Raw genomic sequence first — 27611 nt, 5'->3', positions numbered from 1 at the left:
TTTAATACCGTTTGCTTTTTATTCGCTCTCAAAGCCATAAATATGTAATTTTTATCATCGGTCATAATTCAATGGTCAGGTACTGTTTAATATATTATTTAGATGTTAACTCACCTATTTTCCACTCATTCGGTTTAAAAATGAAATAAATCCTTTTTTTTGTTTTGAATTTATTAATGCTTCATGCAGAAGTGTCTTTATTACTAATCAATATGCATTTATATATTTATATTTATGTATGTATAAATTTAATTGTAACTATGTACATTAATGTGAGTTTTATATATATTTATATGCAATTAAATTAGTATATATTAATAATATTTATATAATTTTTTTAATTTATAAACTTTTTTACTGGTTGTTTTTTCTGTTTGCCTGCTTTGTCTTAGTTTACGCAAAGGATACGAGGGACTTTTATGCATTTTTACACTAATGAATTTATTTTATTTGTTTTTGTATATATATTATATTATTTTTATAGGAATATATAAATATATATACTAGCAATTTTATATATATGTATATATATATATGTGTGTGTGTAATTGTTCATAGGGCTGGTTATTTTCATACATTTAGACTATTGCTGAAAAATTTGTTTGTTATACAATTTTTATCGATTTTATTTTCAGCACTTTTGCACTTTTTGTCTTGCGATTATAATAAAATGTTTATTTTTACAGGGTGCGTGTTTTATATTGTATATTTTTTTGTTTTTGAAATTTATTTAACTTCCTATTCTTAGTTATTTTTTTAACATGTTTGTATACATTATTTTCGCTTCAAAACACTAATATTTGTAATTTTTTAATTTTTTTGTAATTTTTTTTTCTTGCACACCAAATTTATGAACAACGAAAAACAAATCAAATGAGTGTTTTTTTGTTTTTAATATTTCAGTGCATTAATTAACTATAATTAATATTGCTTTCCCATTTTGTTTCAACGTGTTTTTTCCATTTTCTGCACTTTTTCTTTTAAATGTGTTTTACTTAATTTTTTTAAAGTTTTTTTTTCAACTTAATTGAAAGTACAATACTTTAACTAAAAAAATTATAATAATAACATTATTATAAGTAAGTGAGGAACATATTCAACTGTTACAAAAACAAAATAGTTTTTAAAACAATTTAAACTAAATAATACACATGCATTTGTTAAAAGTGCAACTTTCTAATATTCTTTTGTTTTTTTTAATTTTATTTGCAAAAAATCGTACATCTATACAATGTCTTATTTTAAATTATAATACTCTTAGCGTGAATATTTAATGCCACGCCCACGCCTAAAACTACTACTAGCTACTGGGGGGCAAGCCACTCACATTTCAAGCTAAGTAGAAAGTGATAAGATACGGTGATTCCCTACTTATTTTACAGTGGATTCGTATTAGTGTGAAACAGTTTAGAGAAGATGTTGTTGACAGCGCATTTTGTAGCATAACAAATTATTATTTTTTTATACAAATATTAATATATGGTTGACCATATAAGTAGAAACAACTAATGGTTTTTAGTAATAATAAGTTTGGTAGAAAAATTCATATTTTTTTTACAATGAAAGTAACTCTTTGGTTTGAGAACTTAAGAAGTTAACTAAATTTAAATTGAAAAATGAAATTACTAAAATTATTACGACATGTAGTGCTAGTTATTGCTGACAAATGCGCCAGTTGAAGCAAACAAACAGTAGAAACAGTAGGCAAGCTGTGGACTCTATTTAGAGCTGACAGAATTTCTAGATGCACTGTTTAATGGTAGGATGAGTTTTGATAGCAATTTAAAAGCAAAAATTCAAAGTAAAATTCATGTGGAACGTAAGTGGATTGAATGTGGAACTTACCCATTTTGAAATAAACAGTTTGTTAGTGTTTGGTGACGAGTAAATAGAACTAAAAAGCGCACAATTCGTGTGGATCGTATGTGGAACACAAGTGGATTGTAGCGGGGCTGATACGATTGATAAAAAATTTAACAGCTACGTGATGTTTGAGTATAACTTTAGAGTGCATAAAAAATATGCTATGTGGAAGGTAAGGAAAGTTTGCATATTTTTAGATACAACATTTAAGATATTCTACTGAAAGCTAAGCATAAAACACAGACAGGATTGTATGTCAAAGTATTAAGAGAAATTGCAAAATAAAACTAAGAATTAAGCCGCTGTGAAAACTATTAATACCTGCCTTAAGACTGCATTGGGCACAGTGGCTGAGTGAAAAATGTTGTACATACAATAATATTATATGTAATTATATGGGTTAAGCTGGCTAAGTCAACAAAACAGCTTATGTAGAAAACTCGATTTCATATATGAAAAATAAATTTATTGAAATTTGGCTAAATTAATTACTACTAAGTAATAAACCTGCGGTTTAGCTACTTAAACAATAAAAAAAAGGTTTGGCATTGCTATAGTTTTTTTTTTTTTTAATTCAGATTTTGTGGAACCTAATTTAAAGTGGCATTTACTTCAACTGCGCTATCTCTCATACCGGCGCATTTGTGCTTGCATATCTGCTACTGAATTAATGTCAACTAATGCAAAGTTTATATGTGGATCTCATATGTGGAACATAGTTTTTTTTTCAACCTAATATACTCGCATTTATGTTTATTTTATACACTACTTAAACTATATGTATGTGTATTGGTATATACAAGACAAGACAATGTGCGTTGGCGCAGAGCCGTGGTCTAACTCGAGTTGTTGTTGTGGAACTCCACAATCCACAAGCAATTGACATATTTTGGCGCAGCCTATATTAACTGCCAACTCCTTAACTTCATTGTTACCGCGCAGCAAATTGTCACATAGATTCCGGCACGAACCCACTAAAGCAACAGGAAAACCTGCTCTTGCGGTCACACATCGTCGAGATCGATGACGGACGAACGGTCGTTTTCGTCCCGATCAAACAAATGTCACTGATCCACTTGTGTTGGCGTCTTGCGTTGCAACTCCTCCAAGGCACCACTTACCAGCGCGCCAATACCGATGCCCATGTTGAGACCAGCGCTACTACCACTTCCATTGTGTTGCACTTCCAGCCCGTTGACCATTTTCTCGATACTCTTCAGCTCTGAGGGTGAATTTTGACGCTTGAGTAGTGATGGTGGCGTCGTCGGCGACATGGAAATGGGTCGCGTGGGTGGCGAGTTTGATGAGGCACGTGGTCGTGGACTGGAGCTAAGACTGCGTGGTCCATTTTCTATACTGCTACCGGGTCCGCTGCTGCCAGGTCCTAGGGTCGAGACATCGCCCGCACCTGACGGTCCACCGCGATTCGCATTCGAACCAGGCGTGACGGCATCGAAGGCAGAACCTAAACTGCCAGGTAGGCTGTACGGCGAGAAGCGATGACCCTTTAGTCCCTGCAGTGGTGAGACGGGCGTATGTCCTGAGTAGTGTCCGAATAAGGCGGGATGTTGTGCGGCGAGCGCTAGTTGCGCATTGAACAGCAAGCCTGGATTGAGGCTGGCCGGGTTCATGGCGGCCGCCGCAGCTGCTGGATTGTGCAGCAAACCAAGATGCGGTGGCGGGTAGAGACCATGTGGATAGAGGTAAGGCAACAGATGCGGCGACGGGTGTATCGGTGGTCCCACTGAGATATTCGGTGAAGGATATGCGCCGGCAGCATTCAAACCGCCAGCGGCACTCTCTTTCGGACTGCCCGAGGAAGTGGGGCGGAAAGCGCCGCCCGTGCTACCGCCCACACTCTCCGAACAGCTGGAATCGCTACCATCACGTTCGACATCGTCCGATTGTAGGCGACGACGTAGAGCTTCTTCGTTCGCATGATCACCGGCACCGGCCAAGTGGTTGAACCAGGCTGCAAGGGCTTTAAATTGGTTAGAAAAATGGAATAGATTAAATTAAAAAATGTGAAATCAGAAAACAAATGAATGAGCTGAAGCGTGCAAAGTGTTGGACGTAACATGCAGTCCAGCTTTCGAGCGCTACGAACCCAAAAAATTATGTGAGAATGTGTGTGAACAGGGGTGAGTAAAAATCTGTTAGTGAGTTCAATGCAATGCGTCCCGCAATCAGTGCCGCTTTTTTCTCACCCCTTACACCGCCACAAATTTATTTAAATAAACTTTCTTTAGACCTACCGGATTGCTGGTGCGCATGCATCTGCTGCAACGAATGACTCAAAGGCAATAATGGACTCTGCGGTGGTCCGACCACATCCAACAGTTTATCCTCATCGTCCACTTGATTGTCGTGTAATGCCGCATGCGAATGCAAGTGGTGCGGTGGTCGCCCCGTATGGCCCAAATGCAGTGGGGCGCGTGAGCTGCTGACATGTGTTGGGTTTAGTTTGTCCGAATCGGACCCGCGATTCGACATGAGGGCTTGCCTGTAACAACAGTTGGAAGAATGACAAAATACTAATTAGAATATCCAGGTACAGGTGAAAAAGCTCAGAATAAAATGCAATAAATATAAGAAGAAAATTAAAGATTAACCAATCTGATCAATCTGAACCCGCTTGAGCGCTAGCTATTGTAAGAAAGACAGCCATGATGGTCCTGCTCTGAAATGTATACTTGTCGTAAGAGCTCATAAAGATGAGTAGTGCCGGCTTACCAGTACGTGCTGCGTTGTGGGATAGATGGCACAAATCTCACAACCATTGAAAGACTTTTCAAAAGTCTCAGCTGATGACTGTCTCATACTTTAATAACCACCGAAAACGAAATATAAAGGCGTACAACCTTTCGGACTTGTTTCCCATAACAAGAGCTCATGTGAGTTTGGCTACTTTCCTGTTCTTAGTTTCTAGTGTAGCGGCGAGTTGGATGCCTACTGAAATGATAAAGACGTCTTTTCTAATAGTGACCGACCCTCGATAGACAGTGGTGAATCCTCAAGTGCATATTTGGAATGAAAAGTTTTTGTAAAAACCTGCTAACATTCGGATTTGGCATAGAACTGCAAGCCAACTCATTTGCGGAACAACGTCAAACTTTCCCAGAAACCCCACCAAATATTTAACAAATAATAAAATTGTAGTGAGTCGCCGTTTTAGCACACTTCTACTCAAGTCCAATCTTAGAAAACTTCCGACCTTTCAGAGAATTTCAGCACGAGTTTGCGATTGAAATATCTCTTCTGTAAGGTTTGTTTATAAATACTGCGAATTCACGGCTCCAAAACATTTCCTTCTTGCTGTCGCCTCGTTAATTTGGTTCAATTTCAAGTTATTTTTGAAATCCTAGCTATGCCGTACAGTCTTTTCCAGAAATTTATTAAAATGTACTTGGTTTCATGTTTGTAGAATATATAAATTTTTCAGACCTGCTGTACTCGTATAGTCCGAAATGCACCTTTTTCTTCGGATTGCCTAGCTAATTGCGTTTTATTTAATTTTTTGAAAAATTTGAACGACAGGCAGGATTGTAGAGATTATACGAACCCTCAAAGGATTTCAACTATGACAAATCCCAGCGTTGTCTAAGTTAATTGGCTTTCATTTCCTTTTTCGAAAAGTTGAAATGGCAGGCAGGATTTTAGAAATTTTACGAGCCTTCAAAGGATTCGAACCTTGACAAATCGAAGCGTTGTAATGGCAAGGAAGTTGTGACATAACATATCTTCCCGAATTTCGGAACAACCTTTTCGAGCTATATATTTATTGAATTCCTCTTTTGTTTTTATTTCGCAATTTCGCTCGCGATGTTTCCTCAGATCGCGCAGCAAAAAGTGTCTAATTTCACGAGCTCTTTAAAAATTGAAAGGAGTAAAAGTGTAAAGGGTTGAAGCTTTAACGGCTTTGTCGATGCTGAAGGAATTTGAACTGAGTGATGTAGCGGCAGCGCTCTATTCGCTTTATAACTAAATCGTATTTCTCAGTGGCAGAGACGAAATTAGTTTGGGAATTACTAACTTCCCCTCGCTGATGAGCGCTTTCAAACAATTTCTTACTATACTCGGGAATGCGGGTATCAAAGGAATTATATGCGCTGGGTAGACCACTCTGGAAGTTTTTGTTTGGGCGAGTGGCGTATTTTGCTGTACTCAGGTAATTCGTCGACAGGTGGCGCTAAAGGTAATTGTTGCTGTAATATCAAAAAAATAAAAATTCATACAAAGCTTAAGACCATAGCAGCCATATCTCTTACCTAGAGAGTGAGCTCTTGACCATATATAAATCCGTTAAATCTGGATAATTCTGGTAACGCGGAACCGTCTCTAGGACAAATGTTAGACCGGTGCTCAATACGGCACACCTAAATAAGCTCTGCATGCATACGAGTGCGTGGCTTACCTGCTAAGTTTTGAGCTTAGGCGGCAGTTGATGCTTTTATAACCACGTCGCATTCAACAATCTTCACCAAACAACTTTTTCCAGTAATTAGTTGGAATTACAAGAACTCAAACATAATCTTCTAAGCCAATACAAAAGACTGGTGGACTACTTAAGCTCTCCCACCACAGCAGCTTATAAGTCACTGACACCAGCGTGGCGTAGATTTTTGTGTTTCAGAGCAATGTTGATTGTAGCACAAAATAGTTTGTCTGGTGTGAGTGCGAGCGGTGAATGGTTTGAGTAAAAATTCCCATTGAAAAAGGGTTGGCTATTGTGAAAGCTGCTGCTGGCGCTACATTTATGACAAATTTTTATAGCTACTGGGTGAAGGGTTAGAGGCTTTGACAAATATATATTTGACATAGACGACTTTGATTTCTTTTTCGAGTTATTTTCTGTTGTTGTTTCTCGTTTCACTTCCATTATATCAATAGCACTTCAGGGAAGTCCCTTTGCTGTTGTTTGGTTTGTTGGACAATACAAATAAGGCGCATTAAGTGCCGAGCAGTGTAGCCGGCATAGGCAGCGAGCAACATACCGCGACAATCAAAATAACAGGCGTTACAAATAAACCAATATTTGGGTGCGTGTGTGAGTGATGCCACAAATAAAAACATTAAAGACATTAGTAATCACGGGATAAACGTTACAAATGCGAACAATAAGGGCAATTTGAAGGAGCTAACGAAAATGTGCACGCAATACGAAAAAAGTCGGTATACAAATTCGTACAAATTTATTAGTGCGTTTTGGGAAGACAAAGGGAAAGCTGCGACTAGTTGGCCGGAAAGCGTGTTAATGCACTTTAGGGTGGTTTCGAAACACCAGCCAGGACACTTCGAAGTGTAGGCCAGCGAGCAGGCAGGCAGGCAGGCGGGCAGGATTAATGGTGATGATGTTATTAGTGATAATGAGTTTGATATTGATGACGATAGAGTATTTAGTGAGCGAGGCTGCGCGGAGCTGCTGCAGGAGTTGGAGAAAGGGTTGCTATGACGAGGCAGTAACCCTTCTTTCGCACTATGCCGAAAGCCGTTATATGTGGTTTTTTTTCCAAAAGAGTCATTAGGCAAAGAATTTGAGAATCTGAGATGCCTATCAGCCAAGCGACGGGTGACAAATAATTGCGCGAAAAATGCCTGCAATAATTACTGTGGCTTGCGGTTAGAGTTGAGTTAAGAGCAGCAAGCGGTGGAGAGAATAGGAATTAAAATTTTACCAGAAATAGAGAATGATTTTGAAAATCAACCAAAGAACGCACGCAACAAAAGTCAGTGGCGGTAGGTGAGAAAGAGGCGCATAATGCAGAGATTTAAAATTATTGAATTTTATTTTTATTATTATTTTTGTTTTTTTTTTTGGTTTTTGCTAGGTGAGGAGTAGAAAATTTTGAGATTTTGGAATTAAAATTTTAATTATCGAAGTCTTTTTTTTGATTTTTGCTAGGTGAGGAAGCGCAAAAAAATGTTCAGATTTAAAATAATTTAGTTTATTCGTTTTTTTTTTTTTGGGACTTTTCTCGGTTTACAACTGAAAGAGAAGCGCGAAGGGTGAGTCAGTAGTAGTGGAAGTTGAAGTTAAATGGCATATAATTAGAAGCCGACAAGTAAAAATTATTCACTGAGAGAGAGCGAGAGAGAGTGAGTGAGAGAAGTGAAGTTTGATGCGGAATATCAGCAAATGTGCCAATAAGTAAAAAATATTCAAGGAATGCCTTTGGTAGTAATTTTATTTTTTTTTTTACTTTTTTTTGCTACATGGAGCCTCGTGCGCAGAATATAGTTCAGAAGGAGGACTATTAATGATGTGGAATGTATGAACGTGAAAAGTGGAAAAGCAATAAAAAAAGAAAAAAAATTAACACCAACCTAATTAAGTAAAGGGTGATCAATTTAGAGGTATCGTATTTTAAATTGAAATAAAACAACGAAAATTCAAATTGATTGGGCAATCTTTATTATTTTTGCGTAGAACCATTCATGACATTTATGTTTCAAAGATAAGCCCTATCGCCGTAATTCGGCATCCGTAAACACCAGTTTTGAAAGACTCGCTGGAGGACTTCGGCCAGTATCTTAATGAATAACTGCGTGAATAACTGTAGTAATGTTGGCTGCCAATGCCTCAATCGAAGCTGATTTATCCACAAATCATTTAAACTTCACATACCGCCACAAATAAAAGTCCGAAGGTATGATATCACACCATCTGGGTGGCCGCTTCATTGGGCCGAGACGAGACATAACAACGACGCAGTAAATCCATTGCCTAATGGGCTGTGTGGCAAGTAGCGCGATCTGGGGAGAATCAGATGCTGTGGAGATTACGTGCTTCAATTTTCGGCACCAGAAAGTCGTTTATCATGGCGCGATTGCATTAGTCATTCTCTGTTATATTGGTGCCAGTCTCGTTCTTGAAGAAATATGGGTCGATGATTCCTCCAGCCCATAGGCTGCAACAAACGGTGGCTTTCCATGGATACAATGGCTGTTTTTGAATGGCTTCAGGTTGCTCTTCCGCCCAAATACGGCAATTTTAATTATTGACGTAACCATTAAGCTGCGATGAACACTTTCCACAGGGTCTCGAGTCGCGTAATACAATTTGTGAACGTTGTTAAGGCGTAAGTCTTTCTATGATGAAATGTCAGTAATTACTGAAAAAATTACGTATTTCGTATGACAGTAGTCACGCGTGATCGTCAAAAAAAACCTATTGAAAAAAGTACCTCTAATCTGATCACCTTTTATTATGAAATCGCATCATGTTTTCGTGTGAAATGAAAATCCCTTAAAAATACAATCCTTCAAAAAATAGCTAAATTTAGTTTGCCTCAAAAGTACCAAAAGTAAAAGTAAAGTAAAGTAAAAAAAGTAAAAGTAGTCGTCTGCACAGTAAGCATCATAATATCCTGGTATGGAGGATAGCGCATTTTGGTGAGTTTTTTCCACAAATCGATAAATTGGGTCTCTCAAACGCCACATAGCGACCAGCTAATGCGCTTCATTTATTCTTTATTTACCACTTGATTTGTTTTATGAAGTGTGGAACCCCCTTGAGCGAACTTTTTATGCAAGTAATCGTTTCTTGGTAGTTTTTGTATGAAATACAAGGTGGCACACAATTAATCATCTTATCGGAAGACTTATAATGTTTGCAAATGGTGTTGTACTTCAATCATATTTGACATTTATGGACTGGACAGCGCCAGCATACAAACAGATAAGCAATGAAGCGCGCTAAGGTCTAAATGATGGATTTTCATCACTGAAAATCATTTTTTTACTAGTAAAAAAGTCATTCAAAATCTTTAAAAAAAATTATTAAAAAATGTATGATTAATTTTGCGCCACCTTGTATATTTCATTATTCAAGGTAATTGTGACTCGCCCTCAAGATGTATGATTAGACTATAAGAAAATATGCCCTTAGTGCTGCTAGAATGTGTGTGACGATGCAGGTCCTAATTTGTAAGCATTCAGAAGCAGCAAGGCATCGCTGTCCGCTTGATGAACTGACGTATTCCTTTTGATCGCTTATTACTGTTAGTCGGCCTTTCCGAAAAGTTCAAGTCATAGTAGTCAAGCAACACAGGCAAAGCTAAGTAACACAGGCAAGTAAAGTGGACCACAGTCGTCTCCCGACGAAATACGGAGGAGATTGAGTTCGGGTTAAAGTTCCACACTGAGGAGGTGAAGCCTTCGATGAAAAAAAAAAACAGTTTTTTTGTCGCTGCTTATGATGATCCTGAGAACATGAGTCGGGCACAAATATTGTCCAGTTACTTATTTAATGTAGTTAAAGCCCCGCAAGCGAGTGCAGTCCTCTCACCAGGATCGGGCGCGATAGCCCAATCAGCTACCTACTTCAAAGCCCTACGAAACACAGAACCCTGTGAAACAGCAACTACAAGAATGTGACCACATACCGCCAGCAGGAGTGACAGAAAAATACATGAGTATACATTTTTAGTCCCGAAAATTTCGAGATTTGTAATTTTTTACGAAGCATATCAAATGGAGGGGGAAAATTGTCTTTAACTTTTTTGCAAATGTGGAATGCTTAACGTTTTTGTTAAATTTTTAATATGAAAGGCTTTGTTGTAAAAACTTGAACTGACCTGCTTGGTTTCTTAAATGAATTTGAATATAAAAAATGTAAATAGAGAATAACATATATATGAAAATATGCTACTTTCTGCTTACTCCACTTCATAAAAAAATATATAAAAAATAAAAAAATATGTAAAATTATTCAGTTCAATTCCTCAGGTTTTTTGGAGCGATCTTTTTTCGACATATTTTAAATTATTTGATATGTGCGCGCTAAAGTATTATTAAATGCACATAAATCTAATTATTGTGTTTTCTTTTCTTAGGAACGAAATAATTTTCTCTTTAAATACAGAAAAATTTACTTCTGTTTATAACCCCATTTACATATATATTATTTACTATTTATTAATTGGTGGAGGCTTCTCAACCGATATTGAACCAATTTTTGTAATTAAGATGCTGCAAAATTATGATTATCTAGATCACGTGACTAATCTCGCCATTGTAATAAAGAAATACCAAATCCGGTACCTTAAGCATCGAAAAAATATGCATGCTTAGTGTGCAAAAATGTGTGTTTCCGTTGGTCGAGAGAGATTCCAGAGTGGCAGATGTTACCAGAAAGGATGTCCCCTATTAAAATTCCAAGTATTAAAAACAAACGAAACAATCTCATTGCAGGAAAGTGATTTCAACCAAATGAGAAGTGACAGCAAAGGAGCAAAGTGAATTATTTTGTAAAAGGAAAGATATGCTATAAAAATGAGTGCCATTATTTAACAAAAATTAAAATAAAAGCATAAAAAGTGAATTAAAAAGAAGAGCAGTAATGAAAAACCTCGGCTTGGAAACAAAGAGGCGCCTTCAACTCAATTAAGGATACGCTAATTGGTGACGTTTAAAATTTCCGCTCGCCACATGGAAAACTGCAAAATGCCACTTACAACTACACCACCGGTGTAACGGTGCATGTGTGCGACTGTCAGACGACAAATGCGGCAGCACAGCCAGAAAAATACAAAGAAAGTCAACTATAAAGTCGCATAAGGAAAAGCGCAAGGAAAAAATCAGTGGCAGCAGCTGATTGCGGACAAATGAAAAGCCACTGTGCGATAAAAATGCATTTCAGCCAACGCCCGCAGGACATTACGCTGCTGTGTTAAACGGCGGCATGATTGAAAGCAACAAAAGGCTTGGGTTGGGGTGAGCGGAGGGAGGGAGAGTGTGGTGGAAATAGCAGAAACAAAAAATATTTGGCAGCATGAAAATATGCTGACTTGCACAAAAACACAAAAAAACAATAAAGTTTTGGCGCAAATGCTGTGGCATGCTGGGCGACAAAACGTTTTTCGCAAACTCCCAAAAAAAAAAAAGAAGGCAGCAGTAAATGAAATGTTGCAAGCGCAGTGAATAATTATGGTAAATAAAAGGGTGTGGCGGGTAAACAAAAGCAAGGAAAACAGGAAAATCGTAATTTAAAAGTGACACAAAAAAGGGTAGATCTTTGAGTTGGTGTGTGAATTTTTCAGACAGACACATGTGCTTAAATATTTGCATTAAGTTTTTGCTATCAAAAAGAAAGGAATAATAACATTCGGCGAGAAAAGGAAACCTTCTTTTTACAGAACACAGGAAAACGACGAACATGCGATACTGGAGCCGAGTTGTTGGAGAGCTACGTTATTCATTTCTCTGTAGTACATCAGGCTAGTTTTTTAAGAGAACTTCAAAATGTTTCTTACGATGCAGGCTTCGTTAAGTTAATATAAATCTATGACAGCCTATATGTACATTAGGGTGCACTCTCTAGATTATAAAAAAATCGACTTTCGCCAAAAATAGGAAACATAAATATAATATTAAGAATTACGTGAGGCGGGTCCATTTGAAAGCACATCCAAAACTCTCGTTATTTGATTCCGTTGATAAATTTTTTAAACATTTCTATGTATGGATGTAGGCCTTTTAAACTTAAAGGACTCATGTGAAGTAAATTGTTAAACAAATTATTTTTGAAAACTAGTTTTTTTTAGAGGTATTTTCAAATCGGTTCAGGTCTCGTAAATCTTAATATGTTAGAAAAACTATGAAATATAAACATTAAAATTTCTTTTAAAAAACTAATTTTATTTATAAAAAATCGATTTTAGGTGTTTTCAAATCAGTTCAGCTTGTGTAAATTTTAATATTTTTCTGAAATATTGTGAAAAAAATATTTTTTAAAATTACGTTTTTATGTAAAAAAACTAATATAGTTTCAAAGCTAATTTTATTTATAAAAGATCGATTTTTGGAGGTGTTTTCTAATCAGTTCAGCTCATGTAAATTTTAATATTTTTCTGAAATATTGTGAAAAAAATATTTCTTAAAATTACTTTTTTGTATAAAAAAAACGATTCTTAAACTTATTTTATTTATAAAAAATTGATTTTTAGAGATGTTTTCAAATCAGTTAAGCTCATGTAAATTTTAATATTCTTCTGAAATATTTTGGAAAAAATATTTTTTAAAATTACTTGTTTCTATTATATAATAAAACAATTTTTATAGCTAATTTTATTTATAAAAAATTAATTTTTGGACGTGTTTTCAAATCAGTACAGCTTATGTAAATTTTAATATTTTTCTGAAATATTGTGAAAAAAATATTTTTTAAAATTACTATTTTATATAAAAAAAAACGATTTTTAAAGCTAATTTTATTTATAAAAAATCGATGTTTGGAGGTATTTTCAAATCCGTTCAGCTCACGTAAATCTTTATATTTCTCTGAAATATTTGGTGGAAGTCTTCAATAAAATAAATTCTATAATTCCAGTAAAAAAGCCGCACCTTTTTTGGTGAGGCATCTTAATGTAAGGTTCGGTTGAAAAGTTTGTTCAAAAATAAAACCTACTTAATTGTTCAACATAACCTCTTTTTAGACTCATACACTTCGTCCAACGCTGTTCTAGTTTGTTGATCCATTAATTCAAGTCTGAAATACTGGCATGTGAAAAATGCTCTTTCTACCCTTGAATGTTCTTGAAGATTTTTAATGGACCGGAATTGAAAATATTTTCAATTCAATTCAATTGCTTGACTACGAAAATTCAATACTGCTTTTATTCCTTCATCGACTTTGTTGTACTTTGAAAAATTTGCACAATTTAAGCTCAATATTGCAAGCTGCCCGCGATGTGCATAATCTTTTCAGACCGCTTGCAGCAAAACGCACGCTAACACAACGAAACCCGCGCAAGTAATGATTGCCAGCCGTTATTAGCTTAAAGAGCTTAAGACACTCCGTAACTTCGCCTTCACCATCCCTCCTCCTCGCGCGCTCTAAAAGTAACACATAATAAAAAGTGTAAAGAAGCCGCCCACATCGAACGCTTGCTTTGAAAACCACAATGAATATGTCTAATAAATAGACAAGGACCCGTGAAGGCAGGAAGAGGGCAATTTTTTTAGATTTTTTTTTCTGTTTCGCATTGGATAATTCGTAAATTATAGCACAGCTACTGGATAATGTGTGGTAATCACATGTCTGCATAACAAATAAATAATGTTGAAAATAGAAAATAGAAAATAAAAACGTAATGCCACACAACTAACAGACATGTTGAGGTTAATATGGGTCGCACGTACAGGATGTACGAGTACGTACCAACTATCAAATGGCTCGGTGGATGCACGAGTGGCGTTGGCGTTAAAGGCACAAGCAGCGCGAATTTCGGATGGTGGGTGGTTGGTAGGTAACTGATGGGCTTTAAATTGATTTAATATTAAATTAGTTGGGCAGACCGCAGAGCAAAAGCGGGCGTAAGCTAAAAGTTTGCTATGTATTTTATTAAATGCACAAAAGTGAGCTGTAAGCCAGAGCAGAGGCGTTAAAAGTAAATGAAAGGAGGTGAGAGCAAACAATTTTATGCAAATTGTAAATAACTTGAGAAGAAAAAAGTTTACATAATGGCAAGAAAAGCCTCGAAATGAAAATGGATTACGATTATCAGTTGAGTGAAGTTCTCAGCCTTGGTTAAAGATATATAGAAGATGAGAGAAGGAAAATTTGTGCCGCATCAATAGTTATGACCCTTAATTCTTTGGTCGCGCCAGTTGTTGAGTGGCAGTGCTTTTATGGGTACGCGGATAATGTAGATGGCCACACCAACCAGTTCTCGTTATAGTTATGGCCAACAGTTCTAATGCCTTTTTGGTGAAGAGTGACATTGCTTTTAGGGCTACATCTGTTGCCTAGCTGTCTTCTCTTGACTATCTACTTAAAATTTAGAAACCAAGAAGCAGTGAAGTTCTATAGCGATGACTGATTCAAAGCTGCGACTTTGAAGATCTTACGAATTGGCGCTTTATTTCCACAAAGGCTTATAGTAACCAAAGAGTTTTGGGACGCTCATCTTGTCCTATCAACCTCATACGGTACATGTGCTCATCCAGTGCGAAGTGGGAGGCGGATCGAGCGTTTCCTGGAAAATGGTAAAATAATGCTACGATTTCAATTCATTGAGTGACAGCGCACGGCCCAGCAGCAACAGCTACAGTTACAAGTATGACATGGAGATGAAATGTTTCTGGACAGGACAACGACAAAATCAGACATTTGAGTCAGTCACTTAGAATAACATCAGACAGAAGATTAGGCGATAGTTCATAAATACTGCGCTATCGCAAATTTTCCGATGTTTCATTTACTGCAGAACCACTCATAAAACCAGTGAGAGAAGTGGATGCTATCGCTGGCGTAAAATCTCCATATGTTCACAAGAAAGGGTCTTGGATGCAGGTACGTGGTACTGTCAATAGACATAAACACGGCTCCACCTTGATGAAATATTTAAAGCGGTCCCCAGAAGGTGAGAGCATGCCCCGCGTTCCAATGTTGCGATGGTGTATTTAATGATATTTCTGACATTTTTTATTGTAAAAAAAAAACACTAGGCTAATAGCAACCGAGTGGGTAAGGGAATTGCTGATATGAGGAATGCCTGTGTTTTCTCATTGCGATTGTTGCTTTTATGATTAAACCTAAATGAGTTTATCTGCAAGGATTTCGTCAAAACCACTCAACTAAGTTAGCACCAAAAGTGCAAAGATGTCACTCTTCCCCATTGTAAAAGTATTTGGATAGTTAACCTTGTGGTAGATATCTCAATGACCTTCTGTGGAGACCAAGTGATCTCTTTTTAAAAGCAGCTGTTTGATAGAAAGATTTTTCATAGCAAGATTCTTGAGTGAAAGGTTCTGCGGAGGATTTTTGAACCTTTGCACGTTGGCGATGGCGAGTATCGTGGGCGATGGACGACGACATAGACATAGTGCATCCAATAGCTACGGTGGCTGGGTCGTGTCCACCGAATGGATAAAAACGCGTCGGCTCTGAAAGTATTCGATGCGGTACTAGCTGGTGGTAGTAGGGGAAGGTCTCTTGTGTGTTGGAAAGATCAAGTGGAGAAGCAATTGGCGACGGTTAGCTCGAGAAAGGAACGAATGGCGCACTTTGTTAAATTCGACCAAAATCGAGTTATCAAGCAATGAACGTGGTCGATTTGAACTTGGAGTCTGGAATAAAGGGATTAAGACCTTGAAGAGCGATACAAAAGCCCACTCCCCCGGTTACCTAAGACTTTTTCCACTATAGACTGGGAAAGCTATCATTACAAGTGGGGAAGCTACAGCAAGCTAATTCGCTCCAGAAAATATTTATCATTGCAATTAAATTGGTGTACTGACTGCGGCAGTTAGACGGCGGGGGCCGAAAATTCCTTTCCTCCCTTTAAAAGCTAAATATAGGGCTGACCATATATTTTGTCCAATTTGGCAGCCACAACAACCTGACCTAAGTCAACGCTGACACATTTTTGTTCCGCACACCCACGCATCCAAATATCCTCCCCATAAACTACAATGCGTTTAGCAAACATAAAAGGTACACATACACATACGCAATCAGTAGAACTTCCTAAGCTGACGCACTTAGTTATACGCTGTGCCTATTAACATTGCTAAGCCGAAGAACGATGAAACGCCGAAAAGTATGCCAAGCGATACATTTTTCTAATGCCTTCTTAATTTTATATATTTTTTTTTATTTTTTTTTATCTTTTTTTTTGACGAACATGAGTGACGTTTACTCTCAAATTATCGCACAAAATTTCGCTAACGTGCCAAATTTAAAAAAATAAAATTGCGTTAAGGCTAACGAAAAGCGCTATGCGCTCAATAAAGCTAAGCTAGGCAAGGCAAGAAAATTGCACCAAATAAAATTACAATGCCTTTGATGTGTGTGAACAGCAGCCGCGGCGGCAGCAGAAAGTGTTTGTATAAATAAATTGAAACAAAGTGAAGCGGCAAGTTAGCAATTGAGGCCGCAGCAACAAAAGCCGTGTCGTGTGAAGTGTGGCATGCAACGCCTTTTTTTGAGATGCAGCCTAATAGGAAGCGAAGTAAAGGCAGGCAAAATGTGCGCAAAAACAAAAAAAAACTGTTGTGGCTAATATAAAATTGGCTTATTACGCTGTTTTTGATATCATTACTGGGTGCTGTTTTTCGGTTGATTATTTTTCTAAGGCACGTAATTTGAGGCACACAAGCTAAAGGATAATTGAAGAATTAGTTACATGTGTGTTTGGGCAGTGTGTGTTGTGTGAAAATTGCACTAACGTGTCGTGAATTAATTTTTCAGTACTTATTCGATTGAGCGGAAGATGAAAACGAAAAAAATGAGAGCGGGCATGAATAATGAAAGCAAGAAAAAAAAACGAAAAAATGTAGGCAACGAAAGTTAAATTTTCAACAAATGAAATTTTTTAGGAATGAAAGTTAAATCTTCCGAAAAAATATTTTGAAAATGGTAAAAAAATTTATGAATAAAAAGTTCTGCAAAAAAAATAAAATAAAAAAAATTCGTTGAATTCTTAAAAATATAAAACAAAAAATTTGGATGTATCATAAGCGGGAAATGGGTTGAAAATGGGGAAAACGTCTACAAGTTGAATATCAAAACAAAAAATATTTGCAAAAAAGAGAAATTTTCTCAGGAAATATTTTGCGAATGAAAGTTTTTTCCGAAAATGGAAAAAAAAATTTCGAAAATGGAAAAAATGTGTGAATATTAAAAAGAAAATATTGGGAATATAAAAAAATGTATACTTACTAATTTTGAGTTTTCTTACAAATTTTAAAACAAAAATTGATATTGTAAGGGACACCATAAGCGAGAAATGTATAGAAAAAGAGGAAAAGTTCAATAAGTAGAATATCAAAAAAAAAGTATTTGCAACGGAAAGTGAATTTTCTTAGAAAATATTTTGCGAATGAAAAAAATTTTTGAAAATGGAAAAAAAATTCGAAAATGGAAAAAAATTTAATATAAAAAATAAAATATTTGGAACATAAAAACTAGATATTTAAAGAGAACCAACCAAATTCCAATAACCATGATTATATTTTCTTCAAAATTTTAAAACAAAAATTAAAATTTTAAGGGACTTTAGCTACATCGTAAGCGGGAAATGTATAGAAAAAAGGCGTAAACTTCAATAAGTGAAATATCAAAATAAAAAGTAGCTTCAACAAAAGCAGAATTTTCTTAGAAAATATTTTGTGAATAAATTTTTTTTTCGAAAATGGGGAAAAAAAATTTCGAAAATGGGGGAAAAGGTTTTGAATATGAAAAATAAAATATAAAGAATATATGATTTTATAGAAATGTATATTATATTATTAAAAAAGGGGAAAACTTCCTTAAGTAAAATATAAAAACAAAAAGATTTGAATTTGTTCAGAAAATATTTTGCGAATGAACAATGTTCGAACATTGAAAAAAAATTCCAACAGATTATTCTTTTTATGCTATTTTAGAGCGCAAGCTCCGAACTAAAAGATTCAACAGTCTCGAGGCACTTAGAAAAGACATTGTCAGCGAGTGGGCCAAAATACCTGCAAGTCACATTCGGCCAGCTTGCGATTCGTTTCTGGACCGTCTCAAGGACATAGTTAAAGCAGAAGGTGGTCATATCGAGCAAAAGTAAATTGATTCTAAATTTTGTATTATTTTCACACATTTTTTACTTTGAATTGAATAAAAACAATTTTCCAAACTAAATGTATGGCCTTTTTAATTGGTTACACTTCAAGTATGGGACCTTGTAATATGATAAATAAAATATTTCGAATATAAAAAAAATCATATTTCAAGGAACTACAAGTGTATCGAAAGTAGGCGATCTCAGCAAAAAAGGCGGCAAATTTTTCTAAAAATAAAAAAAATTTTTTAAAAAAGTTCGAATAAAAAATTTTGTAAAAAAACTAAGAACGCAAATAATATGTATATATGTACTTTGTATGTATGTATTTAAAAAAAAAAAAATTAAGTGCAAACATATATCGGGTGTTTTTCTAGCCGCATAAGAACTACCTCAATAACTTTGACAGCTTAGAATGGCAAACTTTTCTTTCTGTTCAGTACGATTTGAAAAGTCATCATGAATCATTAAACGCCAAAACAGCCCTTCAAAAGTGAGAAAATTTACTTCGAAAAAAAAAAATTCTGTTCGTGATTTTCATTGAACGACATTGAAATGTCGAAATGGCATCGTTCTCAACTTGTCGCTCTTTTTTCTTCGACTAGGTGGAACATTTTAAATAAGGATATTGGCTTTCGAATTCAAGCCAGATGACCATCGTTTGAGTCGCCTATTTGCTGATTGGCCTCATCGTCACTCTATGATCCTTTATAAGGTCCACCGAAGGGTCAACAAGCCGCTTTCAGGCCTTTACTTCGAGTGCGCCAGATATAGTAACTTTTCCAAAGGAAAACAATCGCATTCTAAGTTGAAACAAAACAAATACTTCTTTCGAGGACCTGTGGATTCAGATTAATGAGCGCATTAACACTTCATGGTTAAGCTTTGTCAGGCGTGAAAAATATTTTGGACACAAAGAAATTTAACTAAATTGGAATTTTTTAAATTAAATTTTTGTCGTGTTTTTTCCCTTAGTTTCATTAATAGAAACACACACTCAATTGCCCACTTATCGCTTCGAAGTAGTCAACTCTAATCAACATTCGATTCGCTTATAAGCTTTGCATACCTGCAGGCGTTGGTGCGATTAAAAGCACGCCCACGCAATGATTTGCATGCTTTACGCCAATTTTTCAATCACTTCTACACTCTATATATGTATGTGTGCGTGTGCGTGTGCGCGTGCTACAAATAATTTGATGGTCCATTTGTGGTAGGAAATATTTAAATTCTTGACACAGGAAAATTTGCTTGTGTTGCAAAACGGGGTTTCGAAGGCAAAATATTTGAAGTAAATAAAGGCATGTGTGTACGTGTGTATGTGTGTGTGCGTATGCACATAAATAAACATTTATTACTTATTGTAAATTCAACAAATATTTTTGTTGTTGCCCGCCACGCTTGCAGTACTTCGGCGCTGCACAAAACAGCATCACAAATATTTAAATAAACGCTTGAGGTCATAGTGTATAATACATATGAGCTTTTAATCCCTAAAGTATGCTACAATGTTATGGAAATTTATGAAATATAGCCAGCTGTGGCAAAGTTATATGGTAATAATAACAAGCACTCGAGTGCGCAACGGTCAATGCCGTGCCAAATGCTTAGCCACCTCTTTCGCTCTTCGACGCTCGGCGCTCGATGCTCGCCACTGTCACCGTCGTTGATAAGCTCGCTCTCGAGTTGCATGTTTTTGTTGTTCATATATAGATATTTTCTTTTTTTCAGCTTTTTGTATTAGTTAGTTTTGTTGGCTTTGCAAAGCATACTTATTAGCTACATGCAGCACGTGCAACATGCATGCAGACAAGCTTAAAAACGCACACATGGAAATACATATTTACATTTACATACACACATGAAGAATTGCGAAGTACGTATGTATGTGTGTATTGTTATTCTGTAAGCTTTGTTGAGCCGTTTGTTGTTGTTATGTGCATATGCATGCCTGTGCTTGTAGGCGCGTCTGAGCTGCGTTTTACAAGCGGATTTGGGTTGTCATTTCGCGCCAGCGAGCAAATGAGTGCTAGCGAGAGGTGTTTAAATTCTAGCGTTGGAAAACAGTATTTGTGTGTGGGTGGGTGTGCGTGTGTGCTGAGCAGTTGGTCAGAGAAGGAAAATTGTTAATGATTTTGTTTTAGAAAATACTTTTAAATAAAAGAAAAATTATTAGGCTGCTTCATTGTAAAAAGTAAAAGTAATTTTAAAAAGTCTGAGTTTAAAAAAAAATTAAACTTTCAAAAATATGCGAGACTTTTTCTCAGCAATTTACTATTTTGCGTGTTTGTTCAGAATAATTTATATTATTTTTAGCTTTAAATTAGGGTGGCACACGCTTGCCAGTATTTGAATGCCTTTTGACAATAAAAAAAGAATTGGAAATATTTTCTTTCCCAAAAACAGTCCTAATTTTTAATTTGAAATTTAAATTTTTTATTTGGAACAAAATAAAATAAAAATATAAATAAAATATCAATAAAAAATTAATAAAATAAAAATTAAAAATTTATAGAACAAGTATGTTTTTATTTGAACAAAATAAAAATAAATTAGTAAACTTTTCGAAACTCATTTTTATAAGCAAAAATTTCGCATTAGTTGGTTTTGATAAATAAAAATAATTTGTTTCAAAAATTGGTGAGTTATATTTCGGCTCTTGGTTCAAAAACAAATTATTAAAAGTTTGAATTTGCTTTATTAGAAATTATTAACTTTCCTAATAGCATTAAGAAATTGGATTTCATTTGTAAAAAATCATTAAATATATAATAAAAATATTTTTTCAAAAATTGACAAACTTTCAAACATTTCTGAAAAATTTAATGCTTTAGTTACATTTCGGTCCCTTGTTTAAAAAACAGAATTTGATAAAAAAATTGATTTTCTTGATTTGATTATAAAAAATTATTAAATATTTAATAATAAAAATTTATTTTATATTGTATTTAAATCTTTATAAAAATATTTTTTCGAAAATTCGCAAAATTTCACATATTTCTATAAACTTTACTTCTTTACTTATATTTCAGTCTCTTGCTTTAATCTTGCTTCAACATTTTTTTATATAAAACTAGCTTCATAAAAAATGATTAAATATTTAATAATAAAAAATATTTTTTTCAAAAATTGGGAAAATTCCAAGCATTGTCATAAAATTTCTTTAGTTATATTTTGGCCTCTTATTTTAACAAAATTTACATTCAAATATTGGATTTGCTCTATAAAAAACTATTAAATTTGTAATAGAAGTAATAAAAATAATTAAGAAAAAATTGGCAAAATTTCAGACATTTCTATAAAATTTACTGCTTGGGTCTCTTGCTTTAATCTTTTTTCAAAATTTTTTTTATAAAAAATTGGACGTTATAAAAAATTATTCAATATTTAATAATAAAAATTATTTTTACCGAAATTGGTCGAATTTCAGATATTTTTATAAAATTTACTTTTTAGTAATATTTCGGTATCCTTTCTTGAAAAAAGTGTATTAAAAATTTTGATTTGCTTTATAAAAAAAGATTAAAAATATAATAAAAATACTGTTTTTCAAAAATTGGCAAACCTTCAAACTTATCTATAAAATTTACTGCTTTAGTTATATTTCGGTTTATTATAAAAATTGGATTTACTTTCCAAAAAAATTTTGAAATATTGTATATAAGAAAAATTATTTTTGCAAAATATTGGAAAGTTTTCAGATATTTCTACAAAATTTACTTCTTTAGTTATATTTCGTTCTCTTGTTAAAAAAAAAATTGATTATTAAATTGTAATGTTCTAAATAAAAATAATTTTTTTCAAAATTGACAAAATTTTAGACATTTCTATAAAATTTACTTCTTTAGGTTTTCTCAAAAATTGCCACCATTTCAGACATTTCATTACAACTTACTTGTTTAGTAATATTTCGTTCTCTTGTTAAAAAAAAAAATTGTATTAAAGAATTGTAATTTTTTACAAAAAAAAATTATTAAATATATATTAAAAATTTCTTTTTCCAAAATTTCAGACATTTCTATAAAATTTACTACTTTGTATCGGCTTGTGTTTAAAAAGAAAATTGAATTGGATTTGCTTTATAAAAAATTATTAATTATACTAAAACTTTATTAAGAAAATAATAATAATTTGAAAATTAAAGTTTTAGAAAGCTCAAATTTGTTAACATATTCAAATATTTTATCTCATCATGTCAGCTTTGGTATCATTTTTATTGAAGTTTTGTAAAAACATATTTTCAAATTTTATTCATTCCAATTTTGTATTTGTTTTATTATTTATATTTATTATTTGTTGTTTTTGGATTAAATTTGTCATTAAATATTTTTTTCGGAATATAAACATTTTTTAGAACATAGTTTTTCTTACTAATTTTTTTGAACAATTTAAAAAAAATTGTTGTAATGCGTAAAAAAAAATATGTTCAAATTTTATTTATTTTTTTGTAATTTTTCGTGTTTTTTTTTTGTGAACTCAAGTTATTTTTGTGTTATGGATTTTAAAATACAAAACCAAATTCTCTTTGAACAACCGCATTATAGATTTTCTTAAGCAATAGAGTTTTAGTCATATAACGAACATTGCCACTTTAGTTGCATTCTTGTGCCAAATATATAAATCATTCTCAGATATTTTCAAAATGTGTAGATATATTCACCTTACCAATTTGACACCAAAAAATTCATCATAAACCGAACAACGAAGTTCCTAAAAATTTTTCATCGTCGAAATCCAGAATAAACCCGGTAGACAATAACAGCAATCGTGCGCCGTGAAGCAGACTAAGAATTTGGTGCATGAATTGAAATTGAAATTCAGTTTTGCTTATCGAAATTTCTATTTAGCAAAAACTTTAATTCTAAACGAAATATTTTCATTACGCGAGACTTCTATAGACGCCAAATTTTTCCTTTTCAATTTTACTTTCCCTCTCCATCGACAAACTCAATTGATTACTCTATCAAAAATTACCGGAAATCCGATGCCAACGTCGTGGAAGAGTCTACGGGTCGTAATGGAGTGCTGGAAACAATAGGAAAACACTTAAAAGCGCTTATGAATTGCTTTAGGGCGCTTAGCGGCGTTAACGCAGGATATTTGTTAAGGATATGCCGCAAGCGGGGAAGGCAAACAACGCGGCTACTCTCTACATAAATAGATATGTGCGTCAATGATAGACTATTTTACATTTTTTCATTCACTTTCGTTTTAAGTGACTCAGCGCATTGCTCCTGCCGAGGGCGAAAGATACGCGCAAGAGTCAAACAAAAGGGAGCGCTAAAGTGACTGGCATGACTACGAAGATTAGATCTACAGCGTTTTTAATGCCTGATATACCATATACACATACATATCTATGTATACATATATGCATGTGCGTATTATGCGTATACTTGCATTCGAAGAAGTGCCTTTCTCCCTCCTCTTGCTGCCACTGATATGACAATCGCAATGCTTTTAAGGCCAATCTGCGCGAAATTAACTATCAGCTGATCATTTGCGATTCACTTCAGTATTTCGCATCCATCCTCGAGCATTTGTCCCTTCACTGGCATGCCAGTTTAATTTTCTGCCTTAACTTTTCCATCATCCCCAACGCTTGATTTGTGGTTGTGTTGACTCTATCATTGCCACAAATCTAGTCAAATTGGTTGTGGCGGCGGCAGTGCCGCGTGATTTACAAGGGTAGGGGTTGCAGCTTGCTAGCGCACTAAGAGGGCAGAAAAGTGGCTGGAGAGGCAGGAGTTTGTGCTGGCGTAGACAATTGGCATGGTAGTTGTGCAAGCGCACGCTTTGATGCGCAATGCTTACGCTGACAGCTGACACTTGTCAAACGTTGACACATACAAGTCACTTACAAGTCAAGAAGCAGTGTGAGGCAGACGCAAGCGAGTGATTGATAAGTTCATTTTTTTTAAGTAAATTATTTGTAATAAGATATAAAAAAAAGTATTACAAAGTTAGCGCATGCAACGAGTTTAGCGAAAAGTGGGGGTAACTAGAAATTTATGCCCCAAAATATATGACGGGATTTATTATAAAACCTATTGCTGACAAATTTATTTTAATTTTTATTAAATTCTGAATTTTTTTAATTGTATACAAATGTATGTAATGTATATGCAAATATTTCGAAATTTATTTTTATTACATTTTAAAATTTCATTAATTTTATGTTTACCATACAAATATTTCAAATTTTATTTTAATTAAATTTAAAAAAAAATTTGATTTTATTGTGGTCATAAAAATATTTCGAATTTTATTTTTGTGCAATTTTAAAATTTTTCTACAACTATTTCGAAGTTTATTTTTATAAAATTTTGTTTAGTTTTATTGTGACCTTTCAAATATTTCGAAATTTATTTTTATTAAATTTTAACATTTTTAAAATTTTGTTTTGGCTATACAAATATTTCAAAATTTATTTTTATGAAATTCTAAATTCTTTTTTAGTTTTATTGTGGTCATAAAATATTTCGAATTCTATTTTCATTACATTCTAAAATTTCTAGGTTTATTGTGAAAATATTTCGAATTTTATTTTTATGAAATTTTAAAAAATTTCTAATTTAATAAATATTTCGAAATTAATTTTTATTGAATTTTATTTTTTTTTAGTTTTACTGTGGTTTACAAATATTTCGAAGTTTATTTTTATAAAATTTTAGAGTTTTTTAGTTTTATTGTGGCCTTTAAAATTTTTCGATTTTTTATTTTTACTAGATTTGAAAATTTTTTTTTAGTTTTATTCTGGCTTTCCAAATGTTTCGAAATTTAGTTTTATTGAATTTTCAAATTTTTTTTATCTCTACTGTGGCTTACAAATAATTCGAATTTTTTTTTGAGAAATTTTAAATAAATTTTCTAATTTTATTGTGGTCATACAAATATTTCGAAATTTTTTTTGGAGAATTTTAAATTTTTTTTAGTTTTACTGTGGCTCACAAATATTTCGAAATTTATTTTTGCTAAATTTAAATAGTTTTTAGTTTTATTGTCGCTATGCAAATATTTCGAAATTTATTTTTATTAAATTTTGAACATTTTTTTAATTTTATTGTGGCTATACAAATATTTCGAAATTTATTTTTATTAAATTTAAAAAAATCTAATAATTATTTCGGCTAAAAAATGTCATAGTTTCAATTTTATTTTTATTAAATATTAAAAATGTTTTTAGTTTAGTTTTTAAGATTATTTTCACTGGGAAAATATTTTAGTTTTTAATTAATAGGGATTTCTCGATGAACATTTTTTATTTAGAATTTTTGGATTTTTTATAATTTATGCCGTGATCAATCACTGATTTATTGAAAGTATTAAAAAAATAAATTAAGATCTAATAAGAAGAACCAAAGTCGGCTTAATCGGATAAAAATATAACCAGTAAGATTTTTTGGTGCTTCTTAATTCAAATTTTTTTTTTGAATGATGAATTTATTTGATACTATCAATGCTTCTTGAAAATAAAATTTTGCAACTTCAGAACTGCAAAAACCGATGTGAAATTTTTGAAGTAAAAAAATTTTTAATAAATATTGATCAATGACGAATTTAGTTCTTAATCTTAATTCACATTCGATATTTTGATAAAATATTTATTACGTCAAAATGAAAATATTTGTTATGCAGCTTTTAAATATTTCTAAAACTTTTAAAGAAATTTTTCTTCACTACATTCATATCATTGGCATTTAATTTTATGCCCACACCTCGGCATTTCACTATCTTGGTGCTTCCATAATCTGCTATCGACCGCAGTAATCCTGAAAACATTTTGTAAGCAAGAGCTTTCAATCACTTTGAATGCGACGAGATGACCCTAAATCCAATCCAGCAATAGCATTTTGGAGCAACAAAAACAATTTCTTCACAGTTCTCATGCCAGCATTGAGCATTGGGCATTTTCCTTTTTTAGTTTCTTATTATCCTACAACGAAGGAATACTGTACGTATCAGTGACAGGAAGCGGAAATCCATGTTGATTGATTGATTTTAATTTCCTGCCACAACAAACATGCACAATTGCAAATTTGACTTTTTGATTGTGTGCAGAGCACACACACACACATATACGTAGTTACATATACAAATGTACACTCATATATGTACGTCCAAAATTTGTCTGTGGTAGCATCATTTCACAACCACCCACCCACGCGAGGGAGAATGGCAGTCGAACGGAAGAATTCGTAGTGACGGAAGCAGCTGTGTCAGCAATTCAACGGGTGGGTGGCAGTCTCCTTTCATGCCGCCTTGCGGCATACAAATGAATGTATGTTTATACATATAAACTGTGGAAATGACAATGGCAGCCAAAAAAAGAAAATAGCAGAGAAATCTCGGAAGCATTGAAATGTATGACAGCCAACTTAAGTCCTGCAGGATACAGGATGCATGATTCTGCTTTAGTTAGCGAACTCATTCGGTGTGTACGAGCGTCACGCACTGCTATTGCCTATCTGGCGGTGTGTCGGCGTTGCAGCCAACTGGCCAGTCAATCACACAGTCAGACACATAAGTAAAAAGTCTAATAATCACTCAGTTAGGGAGGTATTGAAGTGATTGAGTTGCTTGGTTTTTTTGGTTCGATTTTTCAATTCTGCTGTGCGTGGAGAATCAGGAAGCAAGGCAATGACAAATCAGAAATGGATGGGATGAGTGGAGAGCAGTGATGCTGATGGGCAGGCGACAGGCGGTAGGAAGAGTTTTCACAGCGATTAATGCTATGTTTTGGTAAAGTAAGCAAGTGAATAATAGATTTTGCACGTAAGAATGAGTACCCGCACCAGTGATGCTCAAATTGTTCCGGCTCTTCATTAAGGCGACAAAGATGGTGTAGACACTGATCAAAATTAGTAAGCGAATGTGAAGTACAGTAAAATTAGTTTATATTTAAACCTCCGCACCCGGGTCGGGCCTTTTTTCGTTCTGCTCGAAAATCCTTTTTAAAAGGTTGTCTACATAAATCGATAGAAAATTAAATTTTAGGAAGCTACCTGGAAGCTCAAGTCGTTAGCTATAATAGAAATATGTTAAATTCACGTCCAAAGTTGAAAAAGCTTTGGCAGAACCCGATACCCAACGGAGGATTAAATTATAATTGTGTTAAAAAATGTGTTTAAAAAATAATTAAAATAATCTGAAAATCTTTGTTGTGATTCCCAGTTCGAACATTAAGACCATCAATCCCATTCGAGCGGATTT

The 27611-nt window shown here is 34.0% G+C and overlaps 1 protein-coding gene across 4 annotated transcripts in view; it reads right to left on the bottom strand.

The window, feature by feature from the left end:
* Positions 1-176: 176 nt before the first annotated feature.
* The window catches only part of LOC128858998 (optomotor-blind protein), a 72593-nt gene continuing 45158 nt past the window's right edge, over positions 177-27611 (bottom strand). For 2 of the 4 annotated variants that reach the window (XM_054095647.1, XM_054095646.1), the window contains exons 4-5: positions 4119-4375; positions 177-3844 (exon numbers count right to left, since the gene is read on the bottom strand). In XM_054095647.1, coding sequence (XP_053951622.1) covers positions 2928-3844; positions 4119-4375 — 1174 coding nt within the window. In that variant the 3' untranslated portion in view covers positions 177-2927. The remainder of the gene's footprint in view (positions 3845-4118; positions 4376-27611) is intronic. The other 2 variants (XM_054095649.1, XM_054095648.1) reach the window with 2 other exon arrangements.

This window comes from Anastrepha ludens, chromosome 3 (genome assembly GCF_028408465.1).
Source record: "Anastrepha ludens isolate Willacy chromosome 3, idAnaLude1.1, whole genome shotgun sequence".
NCBI classification, from domain to species: Eukaryota; Metazoa; Arthropoda; class Insecta; order Diptera; family Tephritidae; genus Anastrepha; species Anastrepha ludens.
The sequence above is the reverse complement of the archived record's forward strand: the minus strand, read 5'-3'. Positions and strand labels throughout refer to the sequence as shown.